General features: G+C 41.1%; 1 protein-coding gene across 2 annotated transcripts in view; it reads left to right on the plus strand.

Moving 5' to 3' along the window:
- Positions 1–6,889: 6,889 nt before the first annotated feature.
- SEC23B (SEC23 homolog B, COPII component) overlaps positions 6,890–14,578 on the plus strand; it is a 54,445-nt gene continuing 46,756 nt past the window's right edge. The window contains exons 1-3 of one of the 2 annotated variants that reach the window (XM_075564033.1): positions 6,890–7,037; positions 9,673–9,907; positions 12,087–12,144. In XM_075564033.1, coding sequence (XP_075420148.1) covers positions 9,687–9,907; positions 12,087–12,144 — 279 coding nt within the window. In that variant the 5' untranslated portion in view covers positions 6,890–7,037; positions 9,673–9,686. Of the gene's footprint in view, positions 7,038–7,249; positions 7,397–9,672; positions 9,908–12,086; positions 12,145–14,578 lie in introns of those variants that run through there. The other variant, XM_075564034.1, reaches the window with a different exon arrangement.

Consider the following 14,578-nt stretch of genomic DNA (forward strand, 5'->3'; position numbering starts at 1 on the left):
ATGGCCCTAACCAATGTTTTCTTTCATAAAAAGAGATCACTGAAAATATGGATGCTTTTGCAAAGTGTGAAGAAAATATGTTGCCTGGGTACCAGAATAATGGCTTTTCTTAAAATAAGATGTTTCCACTTAGAAGAAGCACACCAACATGTGTGACCCAAGGATGCACATTTTAAAAATTCCATATCCAGAAGGAATGGTATGAGAGCTTAACTTGTGAACACCTGATTTGCAGAAAGCTGTGATGACAATGGAAACTCCAAAATGCATTTGCTGGAACCTCACATGGATTGAGCCTCCAGTGAATCCCCTCCCCATAGTCAAGAGGTGTGAGTAGTCTTTCTATCAGCACTGTAAATTTGATTATGGCAGTTTTAGATCGGTTATAATATAATACCTTATCTGATCTCATTTTGACTCATTTTTAAGTCTTTCAGTTTTTAAGTTCTTTTTTATTCAGGTTTTAAAGTATTTTGTTTAAAATCAGAGTCACCTGGAGAGAGGTAACTTGTGCCCATGGACACAGCGGCATGGTTCAGGCCAAATTCCAGAGCAACCTGCCTGCTAAGGCTATTTATTGGACACAGAATCTGTGTGATGCTGATCCCCTCAAGGACTTAAACTTAAAAAGTAAATAAATAAAATTGTGCCTTTGTTACTTCTCTTTTGTATTTTTATTAAATCACTTGGAAAATCATATCTCTAAATTGTTCTATGCGTTAAATGGGAAAATTTTTTAATATTTTGTTTAGTTATTGCTTGTTTGTTTATTTCCAATTTGTTTGTGTGTTTGTATATGAAATCTAGGGCAGGTAGGTCTAGAGAGACAATAACTACCCTGTTTCCCCAAAAGTAAAATATCCCCTAAAAATAAGACCTACTTACAGTTTTGCCTCTCGCTGAAATATAAGGCATCTTCCCAAAAATAAGACCTACCCCAAAATAAGCCGCCCCCCCAAAAAAAAACTACCATAACTCTGGACTCTGGACCATAGCGGCGGTTGCCGCCACGCAGCTCACTGTTGCCCGCAGCGCAACTGGAGCAGACAGGAAGTGCGAGGTCTCTTTAAATAAAACAAACAATAAATGTGTACCGTATTCTTCATGGAAAAATAAGACATCCCCTTAAAATAAGAACAAGCACATCTTTGGGAGCAAAAATTAATGTAAGACACTGTCTTATTTTGGGGGAAACGGTAAATTGGTAATTGCTTAGGAACATGGCAAGGGAGGAGGATAGGTGGAAATGAGGAGCTGACAATAAGGGTACGAGAAGAAAATGTTCTGAAATTGATGACGATGATGACTGCACAAATATTAATATAATATGAGGTATATGCCAATAAAACTTTTTTTAAAGTAAAGATACTTTGTCTCATGTACATTGGGCATTGTGTTAATTTACTATATAAAAATGTATAAGAAAGAACTGTATGGGTTGAAGGGAGACATTGGTCAGTATAAGACATGAAAAAATAATTTATAAATTATCAAGGGTTCATGAGGAGGGAGGGTAGAGGAGAGAAGGGAAAAAATGTGCTGATACCAAGGGCTCAAGTAGAAAGAAAATGTTTTCAAAATGATGCCAAAAAATGTAAAAATGTACTGACACAATGGATGGATGGATGATGATAAAAGCTATATAAGCCTCCAATAAAATGATTCTTTTTAAAAAGAACTTTATATCAAAAATAATTTTATATAAAGAGTGAAATTCAAGGCCATGAGTTAGATGGTATCTGCAGGCCCCCAGATTCATACAGCTACCAGCAGGTGAAGCAGGAAGCTGGGAGATCACAGGGTGCTGGGTAAAAGGTCACATGGATCCAAGGTCTGCATGAACATGACCAGATACCCACAGCTTCCAGGCTCAATGGCTGCGTGGGTTGCCATGAGATGCAAACTAGTCAAGTAGGAAGGCAATAGGCAAGAGACTTATTAGTTCTCTCAGTATCTCTCTTGTAAAAGGCCCATACTCCCAAGGAGGCATCATCAAGCTATGACCTGACTAATAAGTTGGCCTCCATCCTTCACACATGTGCAGCAAACTAGCACACACCTAACTATCAAAGACAAGTTGCTGGAGGATATCAGGCTTACTGTCATAGACTGAATTGTGTCTTGAAAATATGTGTCAATTTAGGTACAATGTGATTCCCAGAATTGTATGCTGATTCTCATATAATTTAACTATGTATTGTCAATCCTAATTTCTGCCTGTGGTTACTAAAGTAGGATTAGGTTATGTTAGAGGACTAGTGTATGTTTGTTGTATTATGAGGCAGGATTGGGATTAGCATTAGGATCTGATGTAAAGGGAGTTTCCCTGGGTATGGCCTTTATCTCCTTTTGTTTTATAAGAGATAAAAGGAAATAAGAAAAAAAAAAGAGAAATAAAAGGCAAGGGAAGGGAGCAGAGGAGGAACTTCAATACCACCCAGAAAGAAGAGCTAGAAGTATGTCCTTTAGACACAGGGACATCATGTTAAGAACCTCCTAGACTTAGGGCAAGTTGATGTCAAGACACTTGGAGATCTACAGGAAATTCTGGGCCCACAGAAGTTGAAAGGAGACAAAAACCATCCACCAGAACCCAAAGAAAGAAAACATTCTGAGACTTGGTGGCGGTGCATTGTTGGTAGCAGATGGACAACATGACTGAGGATTAAACCATGGAAATCGGCCTTGCTTATCAGAAGAAGAAGAGCCTGATTCACCCAGGATGAAGGACAAGGTCAGATGCCCTCATTAATGTTCCTGTTCTCCTTCACAGGCCACACTCCCTTGGAGCTCATGGTGCCAACCCTGTCTTTCCTTTTCAATTATCTGCTCAACCTGAGAACAATCTCAAGATGATGACCTTGGGCCCAGTTTCCATTTTCTGTCTACTTAATGGTCTCTCTAAATTTCACTTCCACATGGAGATGATATTTCAAAGGGGACAATCTGTTGTGAATAGAATTCACAGAATCTAAACTGAGCAAAGAAGTCAGCAATATTGGTCTGTGTGTTAATCTGGGTACTTTAGAGAAACAAATCCACAGTAACTCATATATAAGAGAGAGTTTTATGTAAAGGTTAAGTGTACATCAAGAAAACATCCCAACCCAGTGCTGCCCAAGTCCACAAGTCCAATATTAACCCATATGTGGGACACCAATCCACAAAGTTCTCTTCCATCTCTCAAAACACACAATATGATGCCGACTGCAGGAGGAAAGCCGAATCAGCAAACGTGTAAGCATCTGAACACTGGCAGAGGTCTCCACACGGTGCTCCAGCACCCAAGGATGCTTCGAGGTAGGTCCATGTGGCTTCTCCTCTGGGATGTCTTGCAGGAAGTGAGCCTTGTCAGTTGAAGCAGGGAACTGGCTAAGGCAGCTGCAACCGATCATCACAAAGCAAGAGACCCGAGAACTCAAAAGGCAAGGCTCACTTATCCATTTATCCCTAGGCCCTTCAAGTAACCCCACATTTGTTTATCAACCAGGTTGGCACAATAAGCTAACTACCTCAGTCTGTTACTTAGGAAGAGTTAGAAAGAAGATTAACAACTCAATTCATTCTAAATTCATGATTGAACACCAAAAAGTGTGGGAACTGAACAAAATTTTCCCATAATAATATAAAACCAAATAATTCGTTCTGAGGTCCAGAAATTATCCTTGGAAATTCCTTTTTCCAGCGCTTTAAATCACTACGGAGCCTTCTAGCCATCTCACACATTACTATCTCAGATACTCTGTCACTATCAAGTTATTTCTGATTTCTCCAAATTAACAGTAACTTTTCAATCTCTTCCATGGTATGCATTGTTTTGTGGTTAATGATTTCAGACCATTCACAACATTAGCCACTTCAATAACACTTTTTTTCCCTAAAACATGTTGATAGTGTCGACTTTGTCATGTTGTATTCAGCAGTCAAATCAGACAACCAGGGACTTGAATCAAATTTCACAATAATTTCTTTAACTTTATTGTGGTTCTCACAGTTTTCCTCTTAGCTTTACTGTTGGTTTCACTAACTCTCTTTGGAGCCATGGTTATGATATTTTACTTAAATAAGGCACAAACCCCCACAATGACGAATGTTTTAGGGCGCTAACATAGCCACTAAATGTTGTCTGCGAGTGGTGCTAAGACGGAAGCATCACCATGATGCAGCACAGGACTCACTCGGCCCTTACAGGTTTTCTCAAGTTGGATTTTTGATTCCACTATTGAGCAATGCTACGAACATGGAGCAGATATTTTCCAAACTTTGCTGATCAAGTAGTGGAACATTCGAGCTTAGAGCTGTTCCACAACCGAGCTATTACTGTATTTCTTTCTAATTTATCTCAGGATACGATTCTGTTAAAAAGTCACCAGTCTTATCTCAGGCTATATCTCTGGTGTGGCAGCCCTAGTGGTGATTACCTACTGAGCTGTGAACTACAAGGTTAGCAGTTCAAAACCACTGGCAGTTCCTCAGGAGAATGAGGAGGCTTTCAACTCCCTTAAAGAGTTAGTCTTAGAAACCTACAGAGGCAGTGCATCCTGCCCTACAGGGTCACTATGAATCAGAATTGATTTGATGGAAGTGAGTTTTAAAAAATATATCTGATGTGGAGGTGTCAAATTTTTTCCAGGCTATACCTTGGGGTAAGATGTCTCAAGACAGCCACACTGCCTGACCTCTATGTTGAAACATTACCAGGCTTTTTATCTGTGGGGCCACTGTTCACTTTTCTAGCCTGCAGAATGCTCACTCCCTTAGCAAACAGAAGGTTTGTTCTTAGCAAGCAGGGTGTTCATTCCCTTAGCAGTCCGAAGTCCCTGCCCAGACCCTTGTAATTCAGTCATGCAAAACCTAGTCATTAAAGGCAAACATAACAGAGAATCAATGAGCAACTCATAGGAGAGAAAACACGCAAGACTTCATAAGGCTTAATAAAGTTTCTGGAAGCCCTGGCACACGGTTCCTAATTCTAAGAATGCTATCCCTGGAGTGTCTCTCAAGAAACAAAAGACCAAAAAAAAAAAAAAAACCCAAACCCCAAATTCATTACCACTGTTGATTCTGATTCATAGCAACCATATAGGACAGGGTAAAACTGCTCCTGTGAGTTTCAGAGAATGTAGGAGTGGAAACCCTCGTCTTTTTTACCCCCAAAGGGCAGCTGGTGGTTTTGAAATAGTTACCTTGTAGATTGCAGCTCAACATGTAACCACTACACCCACCACAAGAGTTCCCAGAGACTTTGAGGGTCCATGTGAAAGGAAATTACTTTGAGGAAATGCCAAGGAAAGTACTATTTTTGCCCCCTAGTGCCAGATTGCCTAGACTCCAGAGATCCTACCAGGAAAGACAGCTTTGGAATTGTTTTCTGACCTCGCCTCTTGTTGTATGATACAAGAGATCCCAATTTCAAATTTAAGGAGAACAGTATTGTCTTAAAAGAGACAAAGACAACACAAAGCCACGCCATTTGAGTGACAAGGCCAATAGCCCTGTCATATTCAGACTCTAGTTAAATAAGGCTTGGAACAAAGGAAACTGTCACCAATTTATGGCTGGTGGCAGATCAATACAGGAGACTACAGAAGCAGGGACATGGCCCTAATAGGGACACATACTAGGTTTACAAGATTCATCCAGGGCCGTCCAACTAAAGAAGTCAGGGTTACTCAGGACTATGAGCCCAGTTCTGTCTCCAGTACACTGACCTCCATCGAGGGCACACCCAGTCAAGCCCCTAGAGAAACTGCCCCTCCCAGGGCTGACTGGAGAGTGGAGGTAATCTACTTCCCAAGGCACTCTGCCTGAGGACAAGATTATGGACATTCTTAATGATCTGAAAGAATCATGTGGAAGCCCAATCTATGGGGAAGGGGGGCGGGGTTCTGCGAATGGATTTTCTGCTGTCACTGCCTTTTGCAAACCGGGGTGCTTAGAATTTAAGCCCTGATGCTATTATAGAACTGTATTTCAGGGTCAGGTTAATGAGTCTATTTTAGTCATTTTTAAATGGCTGTATTGAATGAACACAGTTGTGCTTTGTGGTTAGGAGCTTTTTGCACTCTAAGAAAATACTTGTATACGGCCATTACCCACACAGTAGTGCCAGAGTCTCCACGAGGAAGCTATCGTGAAAAAGCAAAAACATGCATATCAGAATTACAATGAACTCACAACCCTAAGTCACCTGGCCGTACTCGGGGTGCCACATGAAGGGGGTCACCTCTGTACAGTGTGCGACCAACCTCCTTCCTCAAGCACTGGTAGATACCCGGAGGGCTGGAGAGGAGCGAGCGAGGGCATTTGCCTCCCACTCTTAATACGCGAGAACTCCGAGGAGCCAATACAGAAGGCGATGGTGTTTCTGCGAACACTTAATCAACGTCTACTCACTGGGAAGTTGGGAGGGGTCCCCTGGGTCCCCTGCGTGCCCCAACTGTGACAAGGAGGTTGTGAGATAAGAGACGGCTCCAGGGTTGTTTCTATTTTCTTATCTATTTATTTTTAACTTCGTTAAGCCCTTTCAAACAGGTTGTTTTCTCCCTCCGGCGCCGTTCCCTTCTGGACGCACTACATCCTCTTCCTTGTTTCCTGGTAACGAAGGCGGCGATGGGTACTTCCTCCCGAGGAGGGCTGACGTCATATTGGAACCGGATGATGCCCGGAAGTGCTGGTTGCCACCAGAGAACGGCCCGGTCAGCCCCACGGTTTCTCTTTCTGTCTTTTTTTTGGGGGGGCGTCCTAGGTTTTTGGAAGCATAAAGGATTGTGGGTGGGCGTGGGAAAACGCGCCCTGAGGACTGCGGGTTTGAAGCGATAGGAAACACCGTCTTCCCTTCTCCAAGATGGCGGCGCGGCTTTCCCGAGCGTCTCGTTTCCGGTCGCTGGTCGGACGCGCTCCCTTCCATTGGTCGCCGCTCGGTGCGGTGAGTGACGTAGGGAGGCGCTGACCAATCGGCTGAGCGCTGAGCTGGACTTGGCGTGTGCGCCCAGTTTCGGCCTCTTCTCGCTGTGGGTGCGACCTGCGTCGGCCAGGTGAGCGGGACCGACCTGCGGGGCAGTGGGAGGCGGGCGGCCCGGGGCGTGAGCAGGCCCCCTGGAGGGCCGAGGGGGCGGCCGGGGGTTCGCGGGGAGCCTCTTCGCGGAGGCGGGGCCGGAGCAGAACTGGAGGGAGACGGCCGAGGGCGAGGAATCGCTTGCCAGGTCGTGAGGTGGAAGCGCCGGTTTCGGACACCGCATCGCTCGGAATGGCGGTGTGCCCACGGCCGGAAAGATCCGATTGTACATTCGGAGTCTGGGATAACACATCTGTCACAGAACCCAGCACTTTGGAAGCCCTTCAGGGATTAAGCCTTTCTTAAACTTTGCGTAGGAGCTGTGGGGGCCCGGTGCGGGTAGGTAGGCTTTGAGCTGCAAACAGCATGGGACTTAAAACCCACCAGCTGCCCCCAGAACAATTAGGCTGTTGCTTCTGTAAAGACTTACATTTCTGCGGTCTGGAGCAATTTCGCTTTGCCCTGTAGCGTCACTGTGAACTAGAGTTGGCTGGATGGCAGGTTTAGTTCTTTTGATAAACTTGACTGCAGATGGTCACCATGTCTTGAAAAGTTGTGCAGTCGTAAGGATGGTTTTGATTGTGTGTGTGTGTGTGTGTGTGTGTGTGTGTGTGTGTGTAGGCAGGGGGTGGGGTGGGGGGGCTGGGGTCGAAGACAGATGGACAAGATCTTTCCAGGCCGTTCGTTTCACTTGTGCATTCATTGAGCTATAAATAACCCCAGACTTTCCCCCCATTTGATACTTTTATGTAAACTGTGGAGTCATCTCCAGAAAAATAAGTACTCGTTCAAGCACATAGCATTTTGTATCCAAGTCCAGAGGATTCAGTGACTCTAAAGGTTAAGAACATATGCTCTAGAACAGTGGTTCTCAACCTTCCTAATGCCAAGAGCCTTTAATACAGTTCTTCATGTTGTAGTGACACCCCGCCCAACCATAAAATTGTTTTCATTGCTACTTAATAACGGTAATTTTGCTACTGTTATGACCCCCGAAGGGGTTGTGACCCACAGTTGAGAACCGCTGCTCTAGAAGGTATGAGGATAAAAAAGAGGGAGGGTCAGGTGGAGCAGGTTTTAAGGTTTAGTGTTAGGTGTTTGGGGACATTTGATGGAACCAGTGCCTTTTAATAAAGAACTTTTTTGAGAAGGGAAAACTTTATCAAATCTGCAGTGATTGTTGCTAGAATTGTGATATTAAAACTTGCTTTTATTCCCACCTTAGTATTCCCTTAATACGTAGGAAGCTACAGAAATATATCATGTGCTGTTGCCCAAAATAACAAATAATACTGGAGAGTTGGTTGGAATAAACATCTGGAATTTCTGTGGTCTGTGTTGTGTAAGGGGCCCTGGTGTTGCTGTAGGATAGGTATTGGACTGCATTTCTCAAGGTTGGCCGATTGAACGCCCTAGCCCCACCCCCCACAGTTTGAAAGGTAAGGCTGTCTGCTCCTTTAAAGAATTACAGCCCTTGGAAGGTAAACAAGCGGCCATCTAGCTGAGAAGAATCAAAACCCACATGGAAGAAGCATACCAGCCTGTGTGATCACGAGGTGTCGAAGGGATCAGATATCATGAAAGAACAAAACAAAACAATCATATCATTGTGAATGATGGGGAGTGCATTTGGGGACCCAAAGCCCATCTGTAGGCAACTGGACATCCCCTTACAGAAGGGTCTCGGGGAGGAGAGTTAGGGTGCCGTGTAGCAACGATAAAACATACAACTTTCTTATAGTTCTTAAATACTCTTCCTCCCCACTATCATGATCCCAGTTCTACCTTACAAATCCGGCTAGATCAGAGGATGTACACTGGTACAGATAGGAACTGGAAACAGGGAATCCAGGGCAGATGATCCCTTCTGGACCAGTGGTGATACCAGGAGGGTGGAGGGAAGGTGGGGTAGAAAGGGGGGACTGATTACAAGGATTTACATATAACCCCCTTCCTGGGAACAGACAATAGAAAAGTAGGTGAAGGGAGACGTCGGACAGTGTAAGACATGACAAAACAACTATAACTTATCAAGGGTTTGTGAGGGAGGGTTAGCAGGGAGGGATGGGAAAATGAGCAGTTACCAAGGGCTCAAGTAGAAAGCAAATGTTTTGAGAAGGATGATATGTGCAAATGTGCTTGACACATGGATGGATGGATAGATTGTGATAAGAGTTGTACAAGCCCTCAATAAAATGATTTTTAAATTATATTTATAGTGCAGTGACAAATTCTTCAGATTAAGTGAGTAGGAACAGATGTCTGTTGCAGATCAACTGTGTTTGCTTAAATTGTATGTTATGCCTATTCCAAAATAGTCGTATTAGTGCAGTTTGTTATAAATCCATCTTTTCTTTAAGAAACAGTTTTATTGGGACATAAGCCATATATCATACAATTCAGTAGTTCTGTCATATCAGGAAGAGTTGTATAATCACTACCTCATCAATTATAAGGTCAGGCTCTTTTCAGATATAAAAGAGCAGATCAAGCAAGCACAGGTGGGGAAAGGTAGATGGCAGGCCTGATGGTGTTTCTCTTATAGTGACATTTGATAACTAAGATAGTGGCTACGTTTTTCATTTGAGAGTTTAATATACTGTTAAAATTTTCAGTTCCTTTTTAGAGTATGGCAACATACCTGGAGTTTATTCAGCAGAACGAAGACCAGGATGGGGTGCGTTTCAGTTGGAACGTGTGGCCTTCTAGCCGTCTTGAGGCCACAAGAATGGTTGTTCCTCTGGCTTGTCTTCTGACTCCTCTGAAAGAGCGTCCGGACCTCCCTCCTGTGCAATATGAGCCGGTGCTTTGCAGCAGACCAACTTGCAAAGCCATTCTCAACCCACTATGGTATGAATGCTTTTAAACTGGTAAAGATAATGAAAACAATCAATTAGCACTTTTAGATGATCCTCATAAAAGTCAGTCCGTTGAGAAAGTTAGTTTCCAGGTGGTGAGATTCCTAGGTGATTAAGGTTTGTTTTGCCCACTTCAAGTGAGGTTAACGTCTAGGAAATATTTCTTGTGTATGAATTGTGTTGCTTTTAGTATTGAAATTAAGTAGTTTCACATATCTAGCCAATAAAAAATGTTTTTAAAGCATGCTATTAATAAGTTGTACACCTGGAAACGGCAAAATTTATGTGAAAGACACATAACAGTGACTGAAAAGCCGCTCTGACTGCTTGTGTACAGCCAAACACCTTGGTTTGGCAGTTTAGGGTTATGGTTTCATGGAATATTGTTAATTGACCTAAAAGTATTTTTAGTGATTTTGTTCTATTGGTCCATTACATAGTGCCTGTGGTTTTTAAAGTTTGCAGGAGGTCAGCCAAGGCATAATTGGTCTCTAATCTCCAGGAGCAACAGGGGAAAGAGTCAAGAATAGGAGAAAATGGAACATGTGACTGATGGCCTCCTTGGACAACTGCCTCTTTCACCATGAGTTGAGAATTGGCTGGAATGGTACCTGGCTATCATTACTCGAGCTTTTGATCAATTTTTAATCTATAGGAGAATCTTTGATCAAAAAGTAGAAAGTGAAGAACAGAATTTAAAATTCGCCTGGAATCCAGCCTTTCTAGAGCCATGCAGGTTACATGAAACCCTTAAACTATTGCCCTGAGAACTTCTTTAAACCTTAGGCCAAAACATCCCCTGAAGTCTTCTTAAACATCAAACAATAGTTTAGCTTTTCACTATTGAACAATATCTGTCCTGTGTAAGATATGACAAAATAACAATAATTTATAAATTATCAAGGGTTCATGAGGGAGAGAGGACTGGGGAGGGAAGGAAACAAATGAACTAATACTGAGGGCTCAAGTAGAAAGCAAATGTTTTGAGAATGATGATGGCAACAAATGTACAAATGTGCTTGACACAAAGGATGTATGTATGGATTGTGATAAGAGTTGTATGAGCCTCTAATAAAATGATTTTTAAAATGTCTGTAGCATTATACACACATGTGAGATTGAACTGACAATAGCAGCTTGAGGATTTGCTAGGAAATATCAGGAACAGTGAGTTAGGTTAATGAGGGGATATAGCTCAGAAAAGTAGCGTAAGAATATACAACTTGTAGAATGTATTCACTATCACTGAACTGTACATATAGAAATGATTGCATATGTTTTGCTGTGTATACTCAATGGTAAAATAGATAAAATATGTTAAAATGTTAGAAAAATTACAAAATACTATGTTAAGATAATATTTATGAAATGGTAAAAATTACTAAGGAAATTAGAAAGATTTACTAATTCTGTTTACTAATACTAGCCATCTGAAGGAAACTTTTCAGGAGCTCTAGTGGCATTGTGGTTATGTGTTAGGCTGCTAACCACAAGGTCAGCAGTTCAAAACCACCAGCTGCTCTGCAGAAGACAAACAAAGCTTTCTACTCCTGTGAAGAGTTACAGTATTGGAAACCCACGTGGGCAGCTCTATCCTGCCCTCTAGGGCAGTGGTTCTCAACCTTCCTGAGGCTGCAACCCTTTCATACAGTTCCACATGTTGTGGTGACCCCCCCATCCACAAAATTATTTCCCTTGCTACTTCATAACTATAGTTTTACTACTGTTGGGAATTGTAATGTAAATACCTGATATGCACGATGTAATTTCATTATTACAAATTGAACATAATGAAAGAAGTGATTAATCACAAACAGTATGTAATTATATGTTGCGAAATATTTATGTGTTTCCGATGGTCTTAAGCTACCCCTGTGAATGGGTTGTTTGGTCTCCGAAGGGGTCACGACCCACAAGTTGAGAACCGCTGCTCTGCGGTCACTGTGAGCCAGAATCAACACAATGGTAGTGGGGTTTGGTTTGGTTTTGAAGGGAACTTTGGGTGTGTTAAATCAAGAGAACACTTAGGGCAATGACAGGATTGCGCACCCAGATCCATTAAAGCACACACAGAACCACTTCCGTACGTACTGAACTTAAAACTCAAATTTGAATACTTTCTACCTAAAAAATGAGGAAGGGTACTATTTGTAATATTCTCTTTTTCACAGTCAGGTTGATTACCGAGCTAAACTTTGGGCCTGCAATTTCTGTTTCCAAAGAAATCAGGTATGTAAATTATTTCTTAAAGATATTTTTTTGTTTATTATAAAAATAATTTTATTGGGGCTCGCACAGTTCTTATCACAGTCCATAAATATATCCATGGTGTCAAGCACATTTGTACATTTATTGCCATCATTCTCAAAACATTTACTCTCTACTTGAGTCCTTGGTATCAGCTACTCATTTCTTCCCCTTCCGACCCACTTCCCACTTCATGAATCCTTGTTAATTTATAAATTATTATTTTGTCATATCTTAACACCATTTAATTATAGTTATGTACTGTTCTGAAAAATTAAGTGAAATTGAATGTGTGTCTACACTAGCAGTTAACAATTTTTGCGCTATTCAAGATGATAGTGTTTGCTAAGCATAATGACAGTAAAAAGTTTTTGTTTTTCTGACTGCATAATGACTGTTTGATGTTTATTATTAAAGAGACACTTCCATTTATTTTAAATTCTGTTAAGTAATGAATCTGTTGTCCTAAGAAAACACATCTATTGTTTACATGTATTTCACTTGACGTTAGTATGTTTAAAATGTGTTATATTTTTATTTCCTGATCTCTCTAACTTTTAGGACTCAAGTGTCAGTGTTGAACCCTTTCAGTTTTCAGAGTTTGTAACTGCTAAACTGAGGATTTTAGTGACTGCAGGCTGGAATGTAATGTCTTGTAATTTGATCGCCTTGGGGACCTAATAGGAGCCCTGGTGGTGTAGTGGTTAGGAGATGGACTGCGGTCCGCATGGTCAGCAATTTGAAACAGCCAACAGCTCTGCTGGAGAAAGGTGGGAGTTCCTACTCCCGTGAACAGTTGTAGTCTTGGAAAATCACAGGGGGTCACTGTGAGTTAATATTGACTCGATAACAGTGAGTGAGGACCCAATGGGAATTATTCTAAACATTCTCTGTTTTCTGTAATCTTGCGATCTGTCAGTTTGGTATGGCCATTGCTGATGGATCCTTCATTGGTGTCTGCCCTACTCATAAAGACTCTAGAATTGAAAAGAATGAGATAAGTCATGGGATTGCTGATTACAAGGGAGAGGAAGGGAAATGAGAAATCAACGTCAATGTGTGCAAACGGGGGGGGGGGGGGCAAAAGTGGATTCTGATTACAAAGCCCTTCTTGATGTGATAGAACTATTGAATTGTGTGATTTGTTAATTGTGATTAATTTAAAACAGACTCCTAAACTGGAAGGAAGTAGCTTAGAAATGATAAGTCAAACTTCTCGTTAAAATCAATTATGTGTATATGCTCAAATTAGATAGTAATGATTTTCTTTGTAACTCAATTTATTTAAAATTATGTGATTGTACCCTTAAAGTGGGTTCTATCTATATCCCAGTAAAGTTAGAAAACTTTTGTGTCCAACTTAAAGTACACTATTTCAACAGCTCCTGATGAATACACTTTGTGAGGGGAATTTAAAAAGTTCATAGAAAAATTCCATTATCTTTTAATTTCAGTTTCCATGAGTTTTGGAAACCTCATATGTATTCTCATTTGGTAATAATTATAATAAACAGTTTTATTCTTAGATATGAAGAAAACAATTTGTGGTTGATGGCTAAATGGAGATTTGGAAGTTATAAAGAGTTTCCACTCAAGATTTGTTTTCACAGGAGGTTCAGAAGTATATATAAATCTTAAAAATTTTTTACAACTATTATATTCAGAATTGATAGCTGTTCGTAATGTATTTACTGTAAGAATTCTAAGACATTCTTCCTCAGTGTGACTCTCCTATGTAACTTTGGGCAAATTGTTAAATCACATGTCTCAGAATCCTTGTCTTTAAAAATTAAGGTAGTACAAGGATAATAATAATTCATTATCTTTTAACTCAATTCCCCATGAACTTTTTGAAGCACACTTGTTTTATCCTACGTCATAGTATTGTGAGAATTAAATTAGGAGAATGAATTTAAAACAGTGTCTGGCACCTAGTCAGAGCCATAAAAGTATTTGCTCTTACATAATTACTCTCTGTGTTTAAGTAAACATTTTACTGTGAGTTAGGTGAAGGATGACAAAGCAGGTCAAAAGTTTTAAATTCAACAATTCATATACGTTTAGTTTCATCTCATGCATTCCCTTCAATGTACCATCATTTAGCCCATATATGATTTATTTTTAAATATTAGGTAATGCATATCTGAGGTCTCCCCCTGCCACTTGATAGACGTGTTGTGAAAATCTGTGCATCTTTGGCTGATTTAGTTTTTGTAATGTCCAGCTGGACCATGGAACAATGAATTGTATATAAAACTAGAAGATGAGCACGGAGCCTTTGAGGGTCAGTGCAGTCTGCGCCCCCTCTGACCCTGCATGAGTAAACGGCCTCAGGAGGTTGCCAGTATATTTTGTTTTATCTCTTTTTTTCTCACACCTTTTTACAGTTCTTAATGAAGTCCCCTTTGTGGGGAGC

Source organism: Tenrec ecaudatus, chromosome 12 (genome assembly GCF_050624435.1).
Source record: "Tenrec ecaudatus isolate mTenEca1 chromosome 12, mTenEca1.hap1, whole genome shotgun sequence".
Classification (NCBI taxonomy): Eukaryota; Metazoa; Chordata; class Mammalia; order Afrosoricida; family Tenrecidae; genus Tenrec; species Tenrec ecaudatus.